Source organism: Saccoglossus kowalevskii, chromosome 12 (assembly GCF_978046115.1).
Source record: "Saccoglossus kowalevskii chromosome 12, keSacKowa6.1, whole genome shotgun sequence".
In the NCBI taxonomy this organism is placed as follows: Eukaryota; Metazoa; Hemichordata; class Enteropneusta; family Harrimaniidae; genus Saccoglossus; species Saccoglossus kowalevskii.
Genome location: NC_140652.1, coordinates 13588818 through 13615724, shown reverse-complemented (window position 1 = coordinate 13615724; position 26907 = coordinate 13588818). Strand labels below are relative to the sequence as shown.

At 36.2% G+C, this 26907-nt stretch overlaps 2 protein-coding genes across 6 annotated transcripts in view; one reads left to right on the top strand and one right to left on the bottom strand.

Moving 5' to 3' along the window:
- The first annotated feature begins 1064 nt into the window (after positions 1–1064).
- Positions 1065–13917, top strand: LOC102802746 (uncharacterized). The gene is made up of 10 exons (XM_006818324.3): positions 1065–1187; positions 2457–2589; positions 5057–5194; positions 5628–5784; positions 6101–6207; positions 7309–7450; positions 9310–9506; positions 11533–11704; positions 12352–12494; positions 12636–13917. Exons 2-9 carry the CDS (start codon positions 2458–2460, stop codon positions 12492–12494), a joined length of 1188 nt encoding a protein of 395 aa, XP_006818387.2. The 5' UTR covers positions 1065–1187; position 2457; the 3' UTR covers positions 12636–13917.
- Positions 13918–15750: 1833 nt separating this feature from the next.
- LOC100366763 (uncharacterized) overlaps positions 15751–26907 on the bottom strand; it is a 29558-nt gene continuing 18401 nt past the window's right edge. For all 5 annotated transcript variants that reach the window (XM_078010523.2, XM_085506438.1, XM_085506437.1 and 2 more), the window contains 2 exons: positions 20212–22935; positions 15751–18752 (listed from right to left, as the gene is read on the bottom strand). In XM_078010523.2, the coding sequence (XP_077866649.2) occupies positions 18514–18752; positions 20212–22935 (2963 nt within the window). In that variant the 3' untranslated portion in view covers positions 15751–18513. The remainder of the gene's footprint in view (positions 18753–20211; positions 22936–26907) is intronic.

The following is a 26907-nucleotide window of genomic DNA, read 5'->3' as shown; positions in this document are numbered from 1 at the left end:
TCCCGTATAACACATGACGGTTTCCTCAAATCGGAAGTGTATCACTCAACAGTACAGTTCACACATAAGTCCAACAAGAGATGACACCTGCCGAGTAAATATCTTTGTAAACGTGCGAAACCATGTGTGATATTGGGGTTATTACTCGATAACGGGCAATACGTTTTCACAAAGATTGTCATGTAACAAACCCAATATATATGGGTATGTAATTACAGGCAGGCATTGTCATAACAACACAAGATTTGAACTCGAACACTCGGCCTAGCGCCTCGGCGCTGTTTAAATACCTGATGAAATACTGCAACACAATGCATCTACACTATAGCTCTCGTGTATCAAGTACAGACATACGTAAAATAGATACTAGTATGTTGGATGTGTACACAAATCAACAAAAATAGTCACAATAATAATTTATAATTAAACCTTATCTAATGTGGTGAAATATTAATATGAGGAAGACTTAATAGAGAAGATCGTTGTATTCTACAGTATTCCAATGATTATCTTGATAAAGTTAGGTCGCAACACAACGGTAAAAGTTGGCATAAAACGTATTGTTATCATATGTGTATGTTACTACTTTGATCACAGATCACGTGCGTACACGGCAGGGTGACAACAATGTAAATCTTATTCATATATGAACAGTTGTTTGTTCGTCATTCAGTATGTCAATTATTAATAAACATACTTATTAAGTATCGTGCGTGTTCGGCTTTGTCCTGAAGCCATTTTAGCCTACTAGCTATGTCGCATTTATAGCAATCGAATGTTTAGTAGCCGACGGGTATCATGTTTATTAAATTTGGCATTTTGGTTGTAAATTGTAAAGTGTTGTATCATCTACACTTGTTCGATATATGTGCTAATTTAGGTTCGATTGGATGCACGCACACCTATCAATAGATATTATTTTATTTTGATGTTTTTCATTATTTAGAATAAATATGACATAAATAAATTGACTTCATTTCATCACAATTCTTAAAAACCGGTAAAAACCAGATTAGAATAAGCCTCAATAACGAAAAATCGCCTTTAATGCAAGCCATATGGATAAAGATCGCCAGACACCATCTTGCTTCAAGTCGACTCATTTGACGTGTGAATTCACATCGTCCAGCACAGTGACAATACGTGGTAGGACTTTTATTACTGATCTAATTACCCTCCAGTATAAGGTATGTCTTATTTATTAATTTTAATTTAAAATCATTTACAGTAAAAGAAAGGTGTTATAACCAGCATCAAAGTATTGCTTGGAATTTAGTTTTCAAACTATATATACCATATGTTTGTAAAATATAGTGAACATTAGGAATGTCTGAAATGACAAAATATAGTTACGATATTCGGTTAGTCACTTTCATAGCCACTGCAAAAAATCTACCGTGTTAATGTTGATGCTTAATATGTGTGTATAAAAGATCGTAACTTCGGATGCATTTTTTTGCTTTTGAAATGTGAATAGTTGTATATTTATGCCATGTAATGACATCTAATCATGTTATTCATAATGTTTAAACAAACATCTAGATGTTATTTGTATTATTAACATCGGATATTAGTTTCTATAAGTTTTCGCCAGAGCCATTTTGTTCTAGTAGTGTTGATGGAATGGTGCGTGTACACACAACGCCAATTGTGTCTAAATCCTATCCTCGGGGGCGGACATCCGGGCATTTTCACCGCCTGGCAACCCACGGCGGTGAAAACAAAGGCCCAAAACTCGCAGAAAACGGTATTTTGGGATGATTGTTGAGACTCCTCTGAACAGTGTAACAAGATTAGCCCTACGTGTGTAACATATATAAATTTGGTTGTTCAGGATTACTTCTAAGTTGAGTTTGTGTTGTTTTCTCGAATTTTCACCGGCTCGACCGGCGTTCCACAGCAGCGCGCACAGAGCCCATAGAAATGCATGTACAGTGGTGCGCGACGTAGTAACGTAGCTCCGCCCCCGAGGATATGATCAGAGCACTGATCCAGCGCCAGTCATGATATATATTCTACCCTGGTGCTTTTAACACTCAACAAATGAGAGTAGTGTGTATCTGGTCAAACACAAAGTATGGCATTTAGTAAACCAAGAAACTGTAATGGCCTTCCTGTATTTGTGTTGTGGTTATATATCGCCACTGTGATACGACATTTTCCATACAAAAAGGTGATCACGTGGTGATGTTTATCAAAATACACAATATATTGCAATATAGGCATGTTGGGTTGTAACAAATGTTAAATAGGATATTGAATGAGAAAACTTCATGTCCCAAAGTCTTGCTGATATCAACAACCAAAAGAACACTAGACCACATATCAAAACAACATCAATGTTGTCAGCAGTGTTCATATCAAGCTTTTACATCACAAAATCAATTGATCACTAGAGGGCGCAATTTTCATGAAAGATATGGTAATCATTTTTTGATTTGTTTTTGTTCAATCAGGATGTTGTTTTCTATTTTGTTTGTCGTTATACCTATTGGTGTATATTGCCAAATAGACCCATCACTAACGGAGTGTGGTATGGTTCCGCTGTATCACGGAGATATACCCGATGAATACGCCGTCATTTTTACGGTAAGTTATTCATATTTATATTATATATTAATTAAAGAAACTCTGGAAATGTTAATGAATACATACACACATACAATCGAGCCCAATAGCGTTACATTTCACATATTTCATTAGTACGAGTCACGAAGGACTAGATTATTATTTTATATTGTTTTGTTTTTCTTTTACTTTATAATATGTTTTCAACCTAATTGTACCATTCATTGGATCGATACATTGCCCCTACGTGTGTTATTACCATTAGGTCAATGACTTCAGTAGATCATCTAAGCTATACATCTTTAAGCAAACATACATGACGAGGAAGACGTCACACAATGAAGACCATGATCTAAAACAAGTTGATGGGAAGCATTTTTATAAAGCCTAACCCATTTGCAGAAGAAAGGGGAGATCTCATTTCATTTGTCTCAAAGGATAATGCTGAATCAACTGCAAACATATCTAACAAAGCAGCTATGGCAAGTGCAATGACTAGAATTGTTGTATGACGATTATTTTACTGCTAGTTAGCCACACGAGCTGGAAAGGAATTGCATTAGAAAGTGGATTTTCCCTCTTGTCACAGTTCTTGAAATTGCTTGCCTCGCTGATAACAAGAAAGAGCTGATTAGTTTTCGCTCACATCAAACGAGGATGATTCAAACTAAAGGAAATCAAAGCGTGTCTACTGACGGGCAGGACGTTATCATATTTCCACAACGCGATGTGTCTAGTATAACACCTTGGTCACAAGAAGAACCTGAAACACAAGTGATGGATGGTGCATGTTGCTCATTCAGCAAAAGGTCTTTTTGCCCATTCATTCAAACACAATACTCTTACACGTTCAAGTGTCTGCCAATGTTCCATGTATTGACGGGATGCAACACAACATCGTCCTTAGCTGATCATGTTACGAAAACGCCATGAGTGACTTAAAAAAACTTTCTTCTAGAAGTTACAGATGCGTTCATAGAGTTGGAAGAATGTCCAGAGATTTCCCTGTTCAGTGTTTGGCAATAGTTTAGAGATTTGTGTTTTTGAGAAGATGCTATCATTTTCTGATTATATTAATCTTTGATTCCACATTCCACATGAATACAATATAACATTTATATTTTCGTATATGTGCATTATTTTCAATTACTCGCACTCATATGTATTTCACTGTATAGTGGACATATGTGTGTGCTGGGTAAGTTTGTAACAGGGTATATTTGTGTTCTCAATTATTTCAGAGTTTCCAATTGCGCATATCCAGCCAGCTAGTGCAAGTGCACATTCGGTATATGGTATTTCCAAATATTATACCTCATGACCATGACAGCCAATCAGATTTGAGCATTACAGGTAGACATAATCGTGTGTCGGCCTGCTGCCATATTCGTATGTCTACATCCATCCGGGTACCTTCCTCCTCAATTTACCTGATTTAACAATAATTTGTTAGGGGAACACGATATATTCGTGAACTGATTAGATTGCTTCGCCTCGCTTGACATATAGCTAAACCTATATGTCTATCTCTGTTGAGGTAAACATTTGTATACTGTCCTTTCTTAATCAGTGTGATGTAGCATGACGGGGAGCATGTATACTTCCAGTGGTGTAGTGCATTTGTCGAGTTGTGAGTTTGTAATTCAAGTTTCAATTACTCAAGTTGATATTGCCTGCCGTATTTATTCACCGAGATGAGACGATCAGTTGAAGCTGTTCCACTAATCCAGACCCTACCATTGTAACACATACTACACACTATATTTCAAGAGAACCACGTGTGTGCACAACATTGCCAACACTACAACCTGTTGTGAATTGACGATCAACTCAAGCCAACATGGACAACACAACTGGAAGCAGCAACATCTTATAATTATTATTATTATTAATTGCTACTTGAAGTTATAGATGAAATCATATCTAAATCTTTCAATACAGTAGCTATGGAACCATACTTTACCCACAATCTTCTAGTGAAGAAGATGATGATGATGATGATGAACTGTATAATAGTGATGCAAAGTTAAATATTTAGGGAATGAAAATTATATAGAAAATGTAAAGTGCATTTTTCTATATTTGTGTTTTTTTATTTTTCATCTGGGTCATTATGTTTTTTTGTCCGGACTTAAAAATATAACATGTGTTAGTGTTGAATTCTAGATTGTGTATAGCTCGAGAATCAATTTGAGTAACGGGTTCCGCATGAAGGGTGGGTCACCGTTTCTCAAATGAGAACATTACGTTTTAAAATGTCATGCAATTGATGAATACCTTATGTTAAGTCAATTAGTCGAAATCCTTGCACCTTGAAGGTTACAGCTAGCTAAAATTTGATGAACATACAATCATTAACAACCATTAGCCAAATTAGACAGTTATTATGCAACGTTCATTTCGCCATGTGCTCTGTGTATATGCTTGAGTGCTTGCGTTGTCAACAACTACATATATAGCTTGAAATTTGTTCAATGCTTCTATGCAGGAAGATTTCACTCATCCACAAGTAGAGGATATATTAGCCCCCATTGTTGGCGATGGATTTGAAATCGACACGATTTATTGCAACTTCCGCAACTCGTGGGCAGTGGTGACAGTAACTGATGTCGATAGAATGGAAATGGTGAGTTTATTTGAATGTGGCGTATATTTCTCTCTGATAAACTTAATCTAGAAAAAGTACACGTTGAAGGGTGGAAACGATAATAGAATTGTTATAATATATATGTTACGCAACTAATAAGTACTTGTTTAGTTCTGGTACCAGGCGTTGTCTAAGTGAGCGTTATTAGCTTCAGTAGGTTCTATGTCCACTCAAACACCGACAGGGATCACATAGTACGAGCAATAGGCGAACGCAGACCAATGATAACGTAACTTTTATTCCATGAAGGAATTCAACCAAATCACATTTCAATTAACATTTTACAGATTAATCAGTGGTCTTGAAATTACTACTTTGCATATATCTCTCTACCCACCTGATTTCGTACCCTTGGCGATATTTGAGTCGGCGACGGACAACCAAATAAAAATTATGATTATCACGTTTTCAGGTCCGCCTACTTCCTACAGTGTTGTTTGTTCAGGGGGTGTACAGACTCACTGTGTCAGAAAACTGGGGACAAGACAGAATTAATCAACGAGAAACAAAACTGGATGGCAATTCCACAATATCAAGATGCCAAGTCACTAAAATCTGTCCGGCGACAGGTATGGCAACCACCTGATTTTCTGATCTAGTGTTTGTTTGTTTTGGTCCACTGCACTGTACTACACTACACTACACTGCACTACACAACATTACCACCAGTGCACTACACTGCACAACATCAGACCATATCACAATACACTACACTGAAACATATCAGACCACATTAGACTACACTAAACTACACTACACTACATATATACACACTACACTACACTACTTATACTACACTGCACTACTTATACTACACTACACTACATTGATTATACTACACTATTATTATATAATGATGACAACTGAATCTTATCTATATCTCAGAGTCTCCGAATATCTATATACTTGATACTGGTATTCGTTACTCACACGAGGAATTCGGAGGCAGGGCAGCGTTTGCCTATGACTTTTTGGCATCCGAAAACCAAAATGTAAGTTGAATCTTGATAAACATCACATTCTTACTTTTTAAAACAAACGAAAAACTAGTATAACATATGTTAAAATAGTATCATAGCATAAACATTTAAACATTAGCCGCGTAGTAATAAATGGGGTAATTCCAATGTATGGAATAATAGATAGATAGATAGATGTTAAGTTTTTCAACGCAATCAAGAAATACGGTAGCTTATTTTATTGCTACCTACTATAGGTGATATATAAATATTTTTTTCGTTCATATTTTAAATCTTTCAAATGAATATTAAAATACACACATAGTTTGTAAACCCTTTGAATCCCATAGTTGTTTTTCTTTTGGGTTTCTCGTTTATTTTGCTATGTTTGCATTGATTACTTTAATTGTGGATCAAGTTACATACAGGGGTTGTTCAAACTTTAAGAAAAAAAAAAATATGTGGAAAATGATTTCATGAAAGATGGCAAGAGTAGGAATTCAAATAAAATTGCTGCATATTAAAAACCAATATTAAACAATTTGTTGAATGTTCCGTAATTATGTGAAGGGATAAACAAATCAAACATTACAATTACGACTTAATACATCTCAGAGAACTAATAATACAATGTTAACTAATATTATTAATGTACGCGTAACAATGTATAATTTAAAGCTGGTATTTATAATATGGCATCGCGTTACCTTTATAAGCAACTGTTGATACACACATGGATGAAATACTGTCAAATACTTCATTTTAGATAGAATTAATTTTGACTGAAGGCTTTTTTGATTGTTTTCTATGGAATTTATATTCACTGATATTCACTGAGTTGAATGTAAAATATCGGAAAAATAGAAAATTAATTTCAATGGAAAATAAAGCATTTTACAATAATATATGATTGTTCAACAGTTTCTATGTATTAATGATTAGCTGCATTGTATTGTTTTTAACCTGATTGATGAGGCTACAACAGTCGTGCCGAAGCATATATGCAAACTGCTCTCTGATTGGTCTGATTTGTAGATGTTAGGATTGGGTAGCCAATCAGACAAAAAGTAGCTTCGCATTGACTCTAGTATGTTACCAAAAAAATGCAACTAGCGAATGTTTATTTTCTCACAGGGATTTGATACACATGGTCATGGAACTAAGGTTGCAGCAGTAGCTGCTGGTAAAACTTACGGCCTCGCCAAGAATGCTTATATATGGAGTGTTCGAATATCTAACATAGATGGAGTAATCGATTCTAAAGGCTTGTGGAATGGTAAGTTATTTATATGTTACATAAATTTAAATACACTACAGGATATCGTGGGTTTACTGATATTAACCAATTAATTTATTTCTGTAAATATTTGAATACGTGTATGTTATATCACGTGTTTTACTAGTTTGTATAGTAAATTTCACCAATAGATTAGTGATAAAAGGCGGTACCCTCTGTTGTTGTTGTTGTTGTTGTTGTTGTTGATGTTGTTGTTGTTGTTGTTGTTGTTGTTGTTGTTGTTGTTGTTGTTGTTGTTGTTGTTGTTGAAGGTATGAACCCCGATTTTTTTAATAATTGATAAAGAACAGTAATGTTAACTGTCACAGTGGTTAACAATGCATGTAAGCTAAAACAAACAACTCCATTAAAACCCCAAACATATGGTTGTATAATTTATAGTTATTATAATTCTTTTATTTTATAAACTATTGCGTACATAACTGTCAGACCAGCTGAGAACATTTACTGGTTGAGTTGCAACCCCTGCATTGTTTGCTGCTTTCAACTATAACTGTTATTATTTTTACACTAATTTTTTAGCGGAAAAAATATTGAAGTAATACAGATAAATTCTTACATGGAAATGTCATGACCAGACTTCAAGTGTGCGCACATGATTTAAAAATAGAAACTGAAAGACACTGTCACAGCTAGAGGGGACGTTGTCCATTTTGTGCACATACATGTAACTCAATTGAGGACAATACAATTTGTGTCTCATTTGTCTCATGATTCATAAATTACGTGTCCAGTCTATCCCGTTATCTTATCGCAATGATTGTTATCCTGGTATCGAGCTCGTGAGTTGTACCATTGAAAGTTGCCACTATACGCAATACAGCTAAATTTGCGCATGTGCATATGAAAACATGTGTGCTTGCTGTTCATTGGTCGTCACACATATCTTGCTTTCTATGAATAATTGGACGCACACATCGATATATCTTCCCTAGCTTCTATACTAGCAAAATGTTTACAGATATTTGAAACATCGATTATTGGGTTCCCCTGGCTGTTTTGCTAAATGTTATTTTCTTGTAATTAGGGTTCATTTCCCAATAACTGTAAATCGGCAACGTTTTGTATAAACAGAGGGCTATAAACATTCAGCACTGTACATATTAGATAAGGTGTAGGTGTCCACGTGTCGTTAGCTCGTGACCATTCCATGCATAATTAACATACAATTATCTATGACATGCTAACTACGCTGCCGATTTCCCTCAAAGAGGGGGGCAAGGGTTATTTTCGTTCAACGTAATTGCAATATTTTTTTGTTCGTACAACGTAAATTGAAAAAATAAATTCCGTAATTCTGTAATCACAGGCTAGACGTACAACGTAATCAATCAAATATTTTTTTCGTACACTGTAAAAATGTGTCATTTTTCTCGGTACGTACAAGAATTTACATCCAAAATAAAAAAAGTCGTAAAGTATTATTTTCGAAACTGTAAAACGACTAAATGACACATTTCACTGCAAAATTCAATTTTCACTGTAAACTGTAAAAACGTCTTTTTTCCCTTGTAAATTGTAAAAAGCCTTTTTATTTCCCGTAAAACTGTACCAGCTACCCCCTTGCCTCCCCTCCTCAAACTACCATTGCACGTACTCGCCATTATGATGACATTGCTTGGATGGGGGGGGGGGGGGTGTTCGCCTAAATAATGGGCTCGTCTGTGTCTCGACCGTTTTTGCGTACATCCCTGTCATTGCTCTGCTATTATTCTAACGCAATAATGGACACAGTTCTTTATTTCTTAAGTAACTCAGAATCGCCATGGTAAACCTGCTTCCAGTTATATATTTAATTGCTGCAATGATTCTTAGTAATATGTTTGCTTTTTGTCAAGGGTTGTTATTTGTGTTCAATAATGGCAAGACACCTGCGGTCATTAACCTGTCGATTAACTCAGTGACACCCGACATCCTAGATGCATTTAGCAAACTTATAATACGGAACGTCTTAAAGAAACGAATTCCTATTGTTTCATCTGCGGGTAATAACAATGATGATGCGGGGAATTATTATCCTGCAGACTCCGGTATGGTAAGTTCATGCATAATCTATTTTCTAAAAGACGAACCATTAGAAAACTCGGATAGAAAAACTATGTAAATGGTGTTTTTCTCCACTCACTTTTGAATTAGGTTCTACCTCGAAGTCTATAATGATCCGCTCTGTATGATTTGTGCAATAGTCACAACCCGTCATTTTCGAATTATTCTCGGGGCGAACATCCGGGGATTTTCACTGCCTGGAAACAGTGTGACATGATTACCCCTACATGTGCAACGTATATAAATTTGATTGTTCAGAATTGTCTCATAGTTGTACTGTTTTCTCAACTTAAGCTGTTTTCACCAGTTCTTTGACCAACGTTTCACAGCAGCTCGCGTAGAGCTCATAGAAATGCATGGTACAGCGGTGCGCGACTTAGCAACGTAGAACGTTCTGTGACGTAGCTCCGCTTCCAAGAATAGTTTCAAACAAGCTTCTTTATCTAAATAGAAACTCAGAACATATTCCCATATTGTAATCGTATTATCTATATGCATACGTGTACATTATGTACAGTATATATTTCTTCCACCCTGTCTATTACATGGCTTACACAATTGTCACATTTGCGTCGTCAAATACGCTTTCCGCAACCGTAATTGTAGTTTATAACGGCCAGTCACGTTTGCATGATTTTACATGATGTAATTCAGGCTTTCTTTACATTGTTCATGATATTTATATATTTAAGATATTGCATGTGGAAAACGTATACATAAATTATGCGCCGGGTTAAACCTATGAAAAGTATGCCGATAGAGGGAGGCATACCTGGTGCTCCATCGAGTAATCGGACATGTGTATATAAATAGACCACTCACTATACATAGCTGGTAATGTCACACCGGATTGTACGTGACTTCAATATAAGGTTTTGGTGACCTAAAGCATACTCGACCATCGTTCGTGAGTTAATATTGCATGAATATTTCTACTCGGCGATCACAAACTCTGATCTACTGGCCCCAAAACTAAAGGAACTTGTTAGAAACGGAATGTTTGTATGTTTTATATAGTCAGTAAAAGAGCTGTTATAAAGCAGTCAACAAATCAGTCTACGTGCTGTTCATGTAAGTCAATAATCGTGTTATTCATCGATATCGCGAATTGAGAAGCAAACAGTTGTCAAACTGATAAATCAAACTGACGTGTAGTTCAGTAAAAAATATCAGCGATAGATAGTGGTATCGGCAAATGATCTGTTATACAAAAGCCAATGAGATGTTGAAGTATAATCACGTTATTTGATACACAGATACAAGATGTCCGCAGAGGGTAAACATCACTTAAGACCCCGAGAGTTACTCGTATTATACGAGGAATTAGACTCTTGTCAGAGTTGTTGCGAGTTGTGCTTACGTGCTGTTTTAAGGTAGAAGCCTACTCATAATTTTTGACAAAATTGGTCATAAATCGCATGACAATGTTCATTAGTTTATTTTGTGCAATCATGAAGCTAATGTCCCATGGTACAGTGAAATAGCATTATTTTCTGTATTACAGTTAAGGTTTTTGAGAAACGTGTCTTAATATTTCTTGAAATCGCTATTTTTAGAACAATTCCATAGAACGCAATGGTAAAGAAAAATCGCATTTGTTGGCAATTTTTAAAACCCAGACCCAGAATAATTCAGAACAACAAAAAGTACTCCATCATTAACAATATATGATTTTTTCAGCCTATTTCACCAGGCTAGATTATGAGATATTGCTTAATATCTATGCCATAGGAACCTATGATAAAAGCATTATAATAGTGTCAAAATGGCGACTTTCCACTAAAATACAACCATCAATTTCTCAAAAATAAGGCTCCTTATATTGCCTTGCAGTACAGTTTATTGTAAAATGAATAAATACTGGGTATTTTAATTTATGTGTAGGCTTCTACCTTAAGACGATTGTCTAAACTTGAATCTATTTTCATAATCTGAACGGAATGTATAGGTTCGTAATTAACGTGATCTTTAATCGCATTCATATAGTGTTTTTTTTGCTTGTTTCTTCCTTCAAGGTGATGGTGGTTGGAGCTACTGACGAAAATGATAAGAGGGCGCCCGATTCTAATTTCGGCCCATCTATCGATTTCTTCGCCCCGGGAGTGAATATTGAGACTGCAGGTATTGGGTCAGACACAGAGACTGTAACAACATCCGGTACATCAATGGCGGCAGCCTTTGTCTCAGGTAACGATTACGTCATCTGATATATTGCACCATAGTGAACCAATCAGGTGTCAGAGACTCTTATCAACTGCAATGTAAAGCGGTCCACCGTGTGCATTATATCTAATATATGTAAGATATTTAGGATGTTATATCGAAATTATCATGTTAAATATGTGATCATGAATTTAATATTCTATTTAACAAATTTATCAGTTTCTGACGTGGAGTGTTCTGGCTAAATATATAAGTTAGTTTACTCTATTGCGATTAATAAATATAGTTATTTTTGGAGCTATCACTATATATACCGTATCTGTGATGTTTTAGTAACATAATTACATAACATACAATTCCTGAAAAATGGCAAACCAATTTCTTTGCGCGGATGAATTTAAGGTTGGGATAATTTGAAATGTCATCTCAAATATATGCAATCTGAAACTACCAAAAATATTCGTATAAATATGATTCATGGAGTATTGCGTAAAACGACTAACATGTTGGGATATGTTGTCAAATGTTAACTCTGCTTGCACAGACCAATCAGATTACATCGATGCCTATTACATAGTATGGAAAGTATGGGAATATAGACAAATTATTACACTGTACAGTGATAAACCAGATAAATTCGTCTATTTGTATTTAATTCATTTGTATTTAAGGTCTGGCCGGACTAGTCAAAACACAAGTTCCAGGATCAACCCAGGAAGAAGTGGCCCATAGAATTGGATACTATTCCACGAAGGATGTTGTAGATGACGTAAATGGCTCCCCAAACAGACTATTCTATGCCTGTCACCCCTAGGTGAGTAATAATCAACACTTTATTGCACGAGTCTCGATTGGTTGATTCTGTCTGTCTGTCTGTCTGGCAGATTGATTGGTGGACTCACTGACTAGGGGGCGGAAAGGCTTAATTGATTTCTACTTTATTCTTATTTTACAGGCAAATATTACTGATCATACTAATGGAATCCATCATAGATGGTGGCGCTTGCTCGGCTCGGTAATTTAGCATAACTGTGATTCCCCAAAATGACGCTGCCTACCGTAGTAACCTTAGACGTTGTCGTTATCACACATGATAACCAAGTGTACTACTAGTATTTACTCGATCTTCGTTATTGTTCTATGAACAAGTAATTCATATCATACAGCATACCACAAACACTGGCGGCGCTCTGACTTCCGTTTCTCTCGTTTGTGAAAACCTGAACGAGAGGAACGGAAGTGAGAACGCCGCCAGTGCCTGGAGTGTGATAATTCACACGTACTAGCTAGCGTAATTCAGACATTCAACGCATTTATTATTCTTAGCAACGAAAGTATTTCATTGTATCTAGCACAACCAAATAACCCCGTGACATTGATAAATATATAATGAAATCGTGTCGTCTCTATGACGTAAATTGACGTAATGGATAACCCTGACAGCATTCATATTGTTGTTTTTTGTTTGTTTTTTCGTTGTCCGTCATTAACAAAATGTGTGCTTCCACGAGATTTGTAAGACACAGTCGCAAATTACGTATTTTGTAAACAGGAATAACAGAGCGAATTGCGAAAATTACAAAAATTGCGATTTTTATGTCCGGGTTGCATCCATATCGGACACGTGCACGCTTGCGAAAATCTGTATTTTCGGCTTCCGGGAAAGTGGTCTATGCTGCTACCTGGTAGAAGCGCTTAGCCGGTAGATGGCGAGAGTTATAAGAAAGATGTATTGTGTGTAGCCTGACAAGTAAGCGTGAGTAGCGCCCTCGCCGGCCGAACGGCATCAGACCTCACTAACGCCTGACAGAATAGTGCATGTCTTGTCGCCTACTTGCAATGTGTTCGAATGAATATTCATGTTGGTGGTCATGGTAACACCATCAATCAAAGCCATGTTTGCATTGCCAGCAAAAATCAGATTGTTTTCAACATGATAAACATTAGGTGAAAATTTCCCAACACCTTATCACACATTATGTCAACAAACAAACAAACTCTGCAGTGAATGGTTACTGTTTGATGGCTGTTACGATCTGACAATCCTGCAATTTGATTGGTACCGACAAAAAATAGTCCGGGAAAGCGAGAAACTACATCGTTCTGTCGTGTTGGGTTTGGAGCATCATGGAGGGCGCAACTCACGCGACCTCGTCAGGATATATTGTGTGTGACTTTGTCATGAACTTTGTTAATGTATTTATAGAGCTATGCATAATAAATAGTTGATAATCCAATCTCTGTTTACTGCAGTATTGAAAATTATTTTTTTAATAATAAAAAAAAACACAGGAGATAATAACGAGTCGATACTAACATTCGACATGGTGAACTATATGCCCAATATGACTTGACTTCTAACAGTTACAGGGCAAGAAACATACTACCGGGATAGTTTATATTCAACAAAGGAGTCATATTGCTATATGCACACGTATTACGCACAGGTCAATGTGTATTCATGATAAAGTCATAAGTGCAGTGATGGATTTGACTATGTGAATGTATTGTTAAGGGTGGTAGTCGTTGCGCCGCACATGCTCAAAATATGGGTCTCATATAAACAAAGATGGCGATTTTGACTGTTGCGCACACCAACTAGCAAACACTGAGAGGTTACCAAGCTTTAATTAGGTATTTTTTTTTTTGGTGTTTGGAAAGTTTTGATGGAGTCGCCAGTCATAATTAATGCAAGTGCCGCTTTGTGCAAAACTCACATTCGTGATTATATTAGAATGGCGGATTGGATTGTGGGAAAATCAATGTTTATCAACACAAATATCGCACATGTGCGGCGCAACGACTACCACCATTTAATGTCATCAAGAGCTCTGTATCACATGACTACGCTAATGCAACTATAATACATGCAACTCGTTGCAATTTTTCTGCGATGCAGTAGTTGAAGATGAACGATATGATAATCCACAGCGCTGGAAATGAACGAGTAGAGTGGTGGTCTAGTTTTGAAAAGTGTCCTAATGAACATGATGTATCAAATTCACCAAGAATCTGTTACCCCATGGTTACCTTAAATACACACTGTAAATTGTATTTTGAACACGGAGGGGGGATGAAAAAAATAAGAGATATAAGTACCAAACTATTACAAAGCAACCACATCTGATGGTAATAACAGGCACTGTGTGGTGCATTGGGTGAGAGGTCGCATGTGCAGTGATGTATTTGACTACGTGTATGTATTGTTAATGTCATCAAGAGCTCTGAATCACGCGACTAAGCTACTGCGCAACATGTAACTTGTTGCAAATTTTCTGCGATGCAGTAATTGAAGAGGAACGGTATGACAATCCGCAGCTCTGAAAATGAGCGAGTAGAGAGGTGGTCTAGTTTAGAAACTACCCTAATAGAGATTGATGTGACAATGTGTCTGGTTTTATGTCATTGAGTTTTCTGAAGCTTCGAAACGTGGAATAAAAACCACGAACATGATGTATCAAATTCACCAAGAATCTGTTACCCCATGGTTACCTTAAATATGCACTGTATATTATATTTTGAACACAGGGAGGGGGAGGGGCTTAAAAAAATAAGAAATTGTAAAATAGTTTAGCTGGAATTAATTTGTATGGGATTTATTTTCACTGATTTTTGACAAGTTAAATGTAAAATATATGAAGAAAGATATATTCGCTAGCTTTTATTTTCACTGAATCATCCCTTCAGAGAAAATTAATTCCAAGCGAAAATAAAGTATTCTACAGTAGATATGTACTATATTTCAAAAAATATGCTATTATTCAATTTCAGCACATAAAAAAAAAAATTTAATATTACTGAAATTTGGAGAAAAGAAAAATTTGTAGTTTCAGAATGCATGAAGCAAATCCACAGATGGCTGTGTACTGGTATAAAATGTACCAATCACAAAGCAACCACATAGGATTGTGGGTAATAACACACTGTGCAGTGCGGTGCGGTGCGGTGCGGTGCGGTGCATTGGTTCCAAGGTTGAAATCAAACTAAATGCCTACAGATCACCACATCATACAACACACCGAGCCAGTCAGTCACATCAGCTGCACCATAATAGTTATACAAGACAACACTTTATGGTTCTGTTATAAAAAAAATTTCTTTATTTATGTAGTTCACTTACAACCCAGTAGTGATAATGTTCAATTTAGGAAGAATATATTAATTATCTTTTTTATAATTGAGAAAAGAAATGTCCTTGCTTCTAAACCAAAGAAAATGCTGAAATTCAACCTTTTCAGGTCAATGCATAGCTTTCTCACAGAAGACGCATTTTAATAAAATAAAACAAAACAAAACTATCAGCTTGAGCAACTACCTGTATGTTGTAATAAATTTAATTTAAAGCGGGGGAGGAGGGTCGTCACCTGCGCACATGGAGGGAGAGATCCCAAGCGACGATAACACAACCTAAAAATGCGAAGGTTCATGGCTTGTTTGTAAACAATGACACGCTATGGCCATCCGACGCATGCGCAGGTGACGACTTCCCCGCTTTAAGTGTTTTTGAAGCTAATTTTGTGTTTACCCGGTACATGGGACACACATCGAACACAAGCAACAACTGATGCCCTAAATTTGTTGTAACATACGTACACTTATACAAGCTAATACAATTTTATTTGCAAACAAAATACATATCAATATTTTTCCAATCAAGCATTTCAAACAAAATGTACTTTTTATTTAAAGTAAAAAAAAAAATCTGAATTTCAATAAATTAATGGAGTGTACCCTGATGCAATTTTCAACAAAAATCTTAAATTTCATTTATCTATTATCAACATATTCTAATGTTGTGCCATGCTCCAAGTCTCATGAATATTCATAAGTTCATGAATATTCATAAGTAATTTACATATATTTACAACTCATTTGCATGACGCTACCATTAGCTTAGGGTACAAACCAAACTGATAAAGACGCTGATCTCTATTCATCTAAAACAGCATAAACCAAAAAATGCGATTCATATCACAATCCTGGGAGAAATAAAAAAAAAAAAAAATACCAACGGATAAATAATATAGCTTTGTTTCAAATCTTTGTACAAGATTCACCCGTGTTCACGAACATGCTTGCAAAATAATGACCCTGGACCAATCGCGTCAAATCAAAATTACTATGTACATAATCGTCATTAATAATAATAAATAACTTACAATCTTTCTTTTTTTTTTAAAGAAACAGGTCATATATTGTCAAACGATTGGTGAGGTCTCCGTCATATTTGTTGACAATCTTACAATGCTGGTGGTAACAAATAGTGAAAATCAATTTGTTACTGTCTTTACAGGGGACTTATAGAAGCTGAAAATACTACAATTTCAGCAATTCACTTAATGTACACTTGTAAATCAGTGATAAAAATTGATGTATGCAATCTAGCCGAGAATATTCCTGTGACGGCAATCACAAACTTTTTCACAGCAGGTTGATTTTGCAGTTTAGTTGTTTCGACAGATAACCGATTAGAAAAAGTGTACATTTCACAATTGCTGGCGTTGGAGACAACCAATTGCATACAGTGTGTATACACTGAAAAGTACAGCTTCAGCCAACGCTGTCACATATTAATATTGCCTTACATAATGCATACATTGCCTTCGATCACATATCTGTCATCATCAACTCACATTATTTTCATCACACATGTTAGCACAACACACTGAGGGAATTTTATTTTTGTTAGATTATTTTGTTCAAGACCTCTCAGAGACAGGCGATAACAGATGTTAAGGCGAAGATATTTGCGTTTTCTCAAGTGTAGGTCCCCCAGTAAGGTGGTAGAAATGTACGATTCAAGTATGCAATGGGGGCATGCAATGTAAAGACAAAAGATTCACAACCTGAAAGTGAATTAACAGAGACAATACCAACAAAGAATGCAATAAATGATAGGTTACATCAACTGACCAATCAAAAGAGTCACTTCTAAGCATGTGACATCAACAGACCAATCAGAAGAGTCACTTCCAAGCAAACGACATTAACAGACCATAAACAGAAAATATTCAATAAATAAGGTTGACTATTTATACAACAATTTCAACAAACTCAGGATCAATACACACTGCAGCATGATATATATAACTTAATGTAAAATAAAACACTTCATGATTGTCGAGTTCTGGTATCATGTTGGTACCAGCCAGACTCAACATAAAGAATATATATATAATTTAAATCCGAGACGAGAAAAAGCTTTTAACACTGTCCATACTGCCCCCCCAAAAATGGTTAAATAATATGCGAGCAACCACATAATGATAAATCCTATTTTCATTGCCAGTAAGATCTGTATACTGCCCTCTTGTGGCAATTATTATTGAACACTTTTTTTATTTTCAAAATGAAATTTTTTTTTCATTTTTTTCTCTGGAAAAGTTATGAAAATGCTGAAATGGTTGGGATGTTCTTCAGAAATTAGTTTTTAACTACTTTTCCAGGATGAATTAAAAAACTTGACATTAGACGCCCGTTTCATCCTCGCTCCCACTTCCCTGTAAATAATGGTCATGATAAAAAGAAAGTCTGGTTACGACAAGAATTAAAGCAAAAAAAAACATGATTATGTTTCAACCATTGGACAATTGCAATAGAAATCTCAGATTGCTCAATTATAATTAGCACCAAGATTGGTCCATGATCGTTGAAAACAAATGAGAAGGCAAAACAAAACAGCACCCTCTAGTGACATGAACATTGCCCTCTAGTGGTGACTTTTCTATGAAGAGAAAAACACTTTCACTTCACAACGATCTCCATAGTTGGTTGTCTAATTACATATAATCCAAACATAACAGTGGTAGACAACGCTTCTCCAATAATCAAATTCACTTTAGTTTTTTAAGAGCTCTATCAATAGTCATTCTATGCCCGACTCTGATTACTCCTAGCTCAATATAATCATCTTTTGCCAGCGCTGGAAGGTGTTCGCCAGTAATCTCATTTTCCACAAACGTTGCTCTGTGTTCTCCCATATTAATGCTGTCCAACCAATCTCCAACATCCTCTGCTGTCCACTCATCTAAAGGTTTGCCAAGACTTGAAAAGGATTTAATACTGTGGGTACCTAAAAACAAGTACAAATTTTAATTAATGAAATCTCTTTTACAGGATATGAAATGAAAAAGTTCAAACATCTCATAAGAAAAACTCAAAGTAAAAAATACGTTAAACACCCTAGAATAGTAGTTGTGTACCCACAAGTACAGAGCATAAAAGTTGGAACACAAATACGCATTAGATAATACAAAAAAAAAATACAAAAAAAAACAATTCTATTGACACTTTTTGTAAGACAAGTATATAGTTAAAGGGGAACCTTCCAAGCCCAGGGATTGCACCAAAGAATCATGGGACACTGTTGTTTATGTTATTTACAAAGTTAATCTATCTTTTGTTATCCATTGTAATTTTAATCCAGAAAGTAAATTTCTTGTGAGATTAGGCTTAACTGGAAGCGCCCCTTTAAAAAAGATGTTTCGTCTAAGAGTGTCAAATGTAGGAGTGCTGCAGGACTAAACAAAACACATTATCATACAATACAAAGATCACCAATGTGTGTAAACAATACATGTTAGAGCACAATATTAAGGTTGATCCGTACTTTAATATGATGTCTATTAAATTACTAGACAATTTATCGTTCACCACAAAATCTTAAGTTATGCGTGAAATCACGTAAAAACAGGACAAAGGTCATTATCAAAGTGGTGTTGAAACATCACATAGAATTTGACCAACATATTAAGGTATTGCTGGGTACATGTATATTCCCACACTTGGTAATGTGCTATACACATTTAATAATTGTCAATTTTAATCAAGTAAAGGCAAGTCAATGTTATTTTTCTATCTGCAAGATAGAATTTCTAGTTCAAGTTCAAATCATTTGATTTTTATGGCAGAATTTCAGTTCATGCAGTGAACAATAAATCATCTATTGTGTATGTCACAAACGTGGCATGTGCTTTTGGAGTTGCCATGTGGCATGATGTGCTTTTGGAGTTGCCATGTGGCATGATGTGCTTTTGGAGTTGCCATGTGGCATGATGTGCTTTTGGAGTTGCCATGTGGCATGATGTGCTTTTGGAGTTGCCATGTGGCATGATGTGCTTTTGGAGTTGCCATGTGGCATGATGTGCTTTTGGAGTTGCCATGTGGCATGATGTGCTTTTGGAGTTGCCATGTGGCATGATGTGCTTTTGGAGTTGCCATGTGGCATGATGTGCTTTTGGAGTTGCCATGTGGCATGATGTGCTTTTGGAGTTGCCACGTGGCTCAATGACGTAGGAAATTAAGGTGGTTTAAGGCAAATTATATGTCACCAATGTCATGCTTATTATAACAGAGTAATGTCGGTAGAATACATGAAAAAAAAAAAAAAAAATGGGCCTTCCGACAATTTTTCAATACTAATATTTCATTGTATACAATAGGTTATCTCCCATACTGCATTGCATATATTGGCAGTAATATGCTCATTATTAATTTGGTGCAAACTACCTTAATTTGTAAGAGGGACTGACCTGAGTTAAAACTGTAATTCTCTCTACCATCTTCACTCCCTCCAGTCTCACTATTAGCTGAACTGTAGGCAGTATCTGTAAAATCTGACGGAGGGGGAGGAGTTGATGTTCTTGAATCAGCTGCCGTCAAATCACCCTGGCTTGATCTAAATGGTACAGGAATGGTGTGCTCCGTATCCAAGAACCGCTGCCTTCGTATCAATTCATGTGCCTCTTGATGATTACCAGTATTATAACCAACAAGGGTTCGATGTGAACTGCTACTTTTATGCGATTTCAAAGTGTCACTCTCGGAATCAACCTCCGGGATGGTTTCGCACATTTCAGAATTATCAGCTGAGTATGCACTCAGACTCGAGAGCGTTGACAATGTAGAAACTGACGACACTGTACTAGCCGTGTCAAAGCTATGCTCGCGCTGAGTACGTCCTTTATAGTGATAAGTCCTATCGTCAAACGACACAGGCGGTGGGGGTGGAACAATATTGACTGTGGTGATACCATTCTGGTCAGTGGTATCAGGAAGGGGCGGTGGAGGGATACTGTACATTACATCAGAATCCTTAAAAGTTTTATCAACCACAGGTCTATTTATTTTCCCCGCTTCAAATTTTTTTCGAATCGTATTAAAGCCTGGTCTACTCTCTTCCTGTTCATGACCAATGGCCCTCTGGTGATTCATTCGATTCCTCTCTTCATCCGTTAATCCCTTTTCATTTGTAAATATATTTGGAATGCTTTCAGGTTCTTCATGTGTAGAGAACTCCAATGGAGGTGGCAATGCCTCATCCAGGACAAAGCCTGCAGTTGTGTTTGTGTCAACAGGGGGTGGGGGAATAAATCCTGGAGTATCTTTTTCAGCCATTTTTTTCATTTTCATTTTCTCTTCAATTTCAGCCGCTCTCCGTGCAATACTACTTTTTAAAGCCTCCTCATGACTTTCCGTTTTTTTACTCTGTAAATTTGCCTTCACTCTGGCATTCTGGTCGGCTTTTTTCTGCTCAAGCTCATTTTGTTTTTTGACCTCTTTAGAAACACTAGCAGAATTTATTATCACAATTTTTTTCTGCGTGCCACTCGAGGTTTCCTCTTTTTTATTTATTGTGAAGTTTCTTTTTTTCACAGACTTTGTAGCGAGACGGTTTTGCATGGCTGCGGCGGCAAGTTGTATTTCACTTTTCATATTGTCATTCACACCACCGCCTGTGTTTGCTGGATTTTCAGGGACCTTTGCCGACTTCATCGTTGTCATTGTAGTTTTCGAAACATTCGGCATTTTAGTGTTATTTACTGAGGCACTCGAGTTTGTCACTGTTTTAGGCTGGCTGTACTTATTTTCTTGTATCTTCTTGTCAATGTCAACACCCTTATAATCTTTTGCTTCAAGTTCAATTCTACGTTTTTCAACAGCCAACCTAAGTGCTGTTGAAGGATCCACCGACTTTACAAGTTCTTTTTTTGGCGTTTCTTTAATACTTTTATCACGAGCCTTTAACGCAAGATTCAGAGCAGATGAATCAAGTTCTTGTTTCTCTTTCACGATTAAAACAGAATCAGAGCTTCTCCGCTCAGGTGGCGGATGATTTTTATCAAGTGCTGCTCGCGCTTTGGCCACAGACAAGGAACTCGCATCAACGTTATCAGTTTGTGTTAGTGTTACGTGCTGCGTACATTGCTGACTGTCATACGAGGCATGCACCTCAACAGGCACTTGAGACTGGGGTTTTGGAGCAGCGTAATTTTTTGAAGATTTTTTGGTCCCAGCATTACCTTCCTGTAGTTTTTGTTGCCTTCCTACCTCAATGTAATCAGGTTGTGGGAGAATGTGAACCGATTGCTTAGCCGGCATTGGATTATTTGTTCTATCAGTTAAACTATTGGTACGCTGATGCTGATGTTGTTTCAGTTTTGAACGTATTCCATGCTCGCTTATAGCAGGGGGTAACATATATAGTTTCGCTGGGTTATCAGGGTTAAAACTGGATGGTATTTTCTGCGATGATGATGAAGGAGGTGGTGGGGGTGGCTCCATAGGTTTGTTCAAACTACTGATAGATGCAGATCTTTGATGCGAGAATGTATTTCGTGTTGATGACATAGAGCTAGCACTGCTAACAGATGCTTCGGCATTGTCCGAGTAACCTCTAAATGGAACAGCGTAGACAGCTGGAGAATCAGGGGTTCTCGGTGATGAGACAGGTGATGACGTTGTCTCAGAATCCGTTAACGAGCTACGTCTTCTGTAATCAATAACACTTTGCCGCACAGACTCTTGTTCAGATGTTGAATCCATTAATATTGGACGACTAATGACGGGCCGATAATAACCATCAGAACGCACAGTCCCCGATGGTGACGATTGTCTACGTTTCATATACATTGCTGACGCTAAGTTGGGCGTTGATGATGCACTTCGAAGATTAGATCTAGGTACATTTTCTTGATAATACAAAGAGCCGCCGTCAGCTCCAGCAATTTGTGAATTCCTCTTCAACGTTGCGGCTTTAACACCCTCAGGAACGATAACTCTTGGTCCGCTTGGATTTTGGGAATTTTGAGAATAACCTATTGACCCTTGTCGCTCAAATATTTCGTACATTTCGGCCTGGCTGCGCCGTGGTGTCGTAGGACGCGATTTAATAGAGGCATGTCTACTGGAGTTCTCCGATGGAAGGTACAGATCACCCATAGAACTGTGACGTTTGATTGCATCTTCAAGTTCCTCTGCAATTAATAAGAAAGACCAATAAATGTTAACACATTTCTAGAACAGATCACCCTACAAGTAGTTTGAGCAAAGTTGTTAATTTCAGTCGATTATTGAAGTTGCATTCCTAATTCGTACGATTTGAAAACCTCTCACTGACCAATGCAGGAATTATAGGGGCTTTGGATTATGTACAGAAATTTATCCAACAGAAGCTCAAAAATTAAATTTAAAGTTTACGCAGATCATGAGAAATCTTATCCAACAGATTACTGAATGAAATTCAGAAGTACCTTAGCCGAGAGTGATTACAACAATGAAAACTTTCAGTGCAGGATAGCAATATTTCAGGATTTCTTGCCAACTGATTTTATCATGCAATCTGATTTTATCTTGCCATCTGATTTCATCTTGCCATCTGATTTTATCATTCCATCTGATTTTATCATGTCATCTCGGTGGATGAATTTCAAATTGTGAACCTACAGGTAATTTGTTTTTCCTGCCTAAATTTGGTGCTAAATTTTATAGATTGCTGAATGTTTTTCTGTTTTTTTTTTGTTAATTTTCAACCAAATGGACACAATTTACAGCTTTTGATCAACATTTTTTGAAAAAATATGAAAATAATTCATAATATTCAATATAATTTTGTGAAAGATATTTGGCGCCAAATAGTTAAAGAGAAAATATTTCTTTGAGATTAATTTGAAAGTAATACAAATAAATACATTGTATTGGCTCTATTAGTAACTTATTAGTTTACAAAATATCTTCATTATTTATACCCTCTCGCCAACTTCAACTCCATGATGGTTGATCCTAAAAGAATATATGCCGTACTTCCCCAATCCTAAGCCCCTCCTCAAATATAAGCCCACCCCTCTATTTTTAGACAAGTTGAGGGCATCCCCAATTACAGGCCCAGTGTGTTTTTACTGGGTGTTGATGATATTTATTAAAATATGCATATAAAAAATATGTTTCATTGCATAAAATTTTGATTGGTATGGTAGTTTTGTTTGTGCTTTTATGCGAAAACTCGCATTAATTTCAGAGTACATGGCAAATGCATGCAACATGGTACACACCCTTTTTATTCTGTTATTTACTCAGGATGAACCCTGATGTTGCAAATAATAAAGTAATCCACATCTCTTTGAGTGGTAGCTTTCAAAACACCAAAAATGTGACTGTCAAGTCGTGAAACCTGGTCATTGGACATCATTTTACTTTTCAAAATAATCGTGTCTATTGAGACTATCGTGAATCGTATATTGTCTAGTCGGATTATTTCCTAGTTTCTTCCCCTTCAAGGGGACTATTCCATCTATTGTTTCATGAGAAGATGCATTACGGGAGTACCACAATGTAAATGTTGCTTTGTTTATTTCAGTGGTTGGAGTCTTTGATAGTTTGATGAATTCATGCAGCTGTAGCTGTTGATTTTGAAGATTTAAACAAGATTTAATGTTGAATAGAAAACTTCAACGCTCAAGTCTGGGATGATTCAAATTGGACATGTATAGTCTTTTCTAATATGCAGTATTATTATACATCTGTCACTGTAACGTCATAAGTTACAGCGTGTCGCAATTTTGCGGTATTTTACTGGGTATTTTCATCCTACTGTATTAGGAAATGTGAATTCCAAATATGAAATGATTACGCACGTAAGCGTCCTCTATTAGTAAAAACAAACATGGCTGCCACCAGGGTTTGACCGGACTCAACTCAAAGAATTTCGCTGATTCTGTTCAAAACTTTTTGGATTTCGGTAATCCCATGATGTATCCTTGAATCTGCTGCTATATGTATAGTATGCAGCCATAGTATTAATATTTCCCTCCTAGGGAGCTCTTAGACTACAACCTGTTTTTAGACCAAGTTAAGCAGAAGTTATATTTTTCAATCCTTTTTTTTGTTTCAAATCCATTGTGACAAGACAGCACTGTGATTTTTATTTCTTAAACTGTTCCACATACAATTGAATTACGAAAAGAGATAATGTATTTTACATTAAAAACACAATAGGGAGGTTTGCCCATTGAATGGAACAACCTTGGAGAGTTTGATTGAGCAGTTCAGCAAAATCTCTCTTAAAATGGTTAGTATTATTTAATCAATCCACTGTAATGTTACAGGTCTATAGAATATTATACAATGTCAATGATCATTAATTATACTACAAACTGAGATTTTTTTTATTTTGAAACAAGTCAAATTTATCTTGGTACCCTGGCTTCTACAAAAATTCTCACAGTGATGTGCAAAACTTTGTTTATCATTATTATTTATTGGAATTTATTCAAATATTATCTGTTTTCAAAATTTCCCCTTATTTGCGATAAATTACATCACCAACAGTGATCTAGTGTTGCATTATTGATGTTGCGTCTTGTTTACATTGCATACAGCGAGCACATAATAGAAACAGAATCCTGTCACATAGTCCAGGGGTCTAGGCTTCAAAATATGCTTATTTAAATTCCCCCCCCCCCCTTTTCCAACAAGCATCACATTTCGCCTATGCTATTTGATTGAGAGACTAACACAGCAAATAGTCACACAAATCTTGTAAAACATTTTTTGACTTTACCTTACTATAATATTACTACAAGCTGTAAAGATGTAAGATACATTGTATGGTTTATTATGCAAAGTATGAACTCAGGCGGTACAGGATTGCATTGATGTAATCTTTATGCATATTTCATGGTAATCTCATGACAACCTCATAATATTGAACAAATACCGGGAGATGAAAAAATACTCAATTATAGGCCATCCTGATTAGGCAGTGATTGATCAGTGAGAACTGATAGTTCGTACCCGAAGATTGGTAAGCGATATCTGTTATCAGACATTGGATATAATGTAAACATATGACGTCATAGTGCGACGACCTATATACTGCACTGTTTAAAATACAACATTAATGTTAAGCCAAAAAAACAGGATATAATATTACATATACATGTACTTGTAAGTGGAATTGAAACTATTTCATGAAAAGTTACAAAGTTGACAATGTCAATGAATGGTTATATATTAGGACGGTCTTAACAATATTAAAAGCAATTGGCCGGCCATGTGTTAATGGTAATTTAGAATAACACCACATTATGCCGCACTACACAAACTTAATCAAATTAACTAGAATTCATTGTTAAGTTGTTAGTATATCCAGCAACTCCCTATACAACACAGTTATTTACAAATCTAACGACGAGTTGCTGTGTGATTCTAATAACTGGGTACAACCTCCACATAATAGTCTAACTACATAACAAAACACTTACAGTACATAATGACTGCCAGGAATGTTTTCTTTGTTAAACGACTACCACGTCTGATAGAAATTGACAACAAAATACAGTAGAATACTGGTGCATACAACAATGTATATTAATCACCACATGACTGTCATTTACACAGAGTTTCCATAATTTACCTGATTTGTCCTTATTTCTAGACTTTTTACGTCTTCGCGGCAAAAACCCAGGCATGTTTTACCCTATTCCATACATGGACAGGTCGACATAGATGTTAATAGTGTCTGTGATAAATTGCTAAGGAGCATAGCGAACTGTGTATTGTACAATATTCATCAGTTCACACAACTCGCTGTCTGTCGGTGACAATACACTTTATTCAGGTTTCGTTACAGTGAATGCAAAACAAATTGAAAAGAATTCCACTCAATAGCATTGTGTATTGAGGTCAAAAGTGCAATTACTAAATCCACACTAACTTAGGGAGTCATACAACTCCTTAACTTGGTTTCAAATGAGTTGACCAACCTAAAATACGTGGATTGCCAACAACAGAACTACCACTTTTCAATAACAAGACAATTTCGCTACACTAAAACATTAGTGGATCTTGTATGTTTTGGATAAACTTTTAGTCTATAAACTTTTTTTTCTCAAAACAAAAGCAAACGGAAAATGTACTAAAGGTGTTCCATTTCATGCATAGGTTATGGC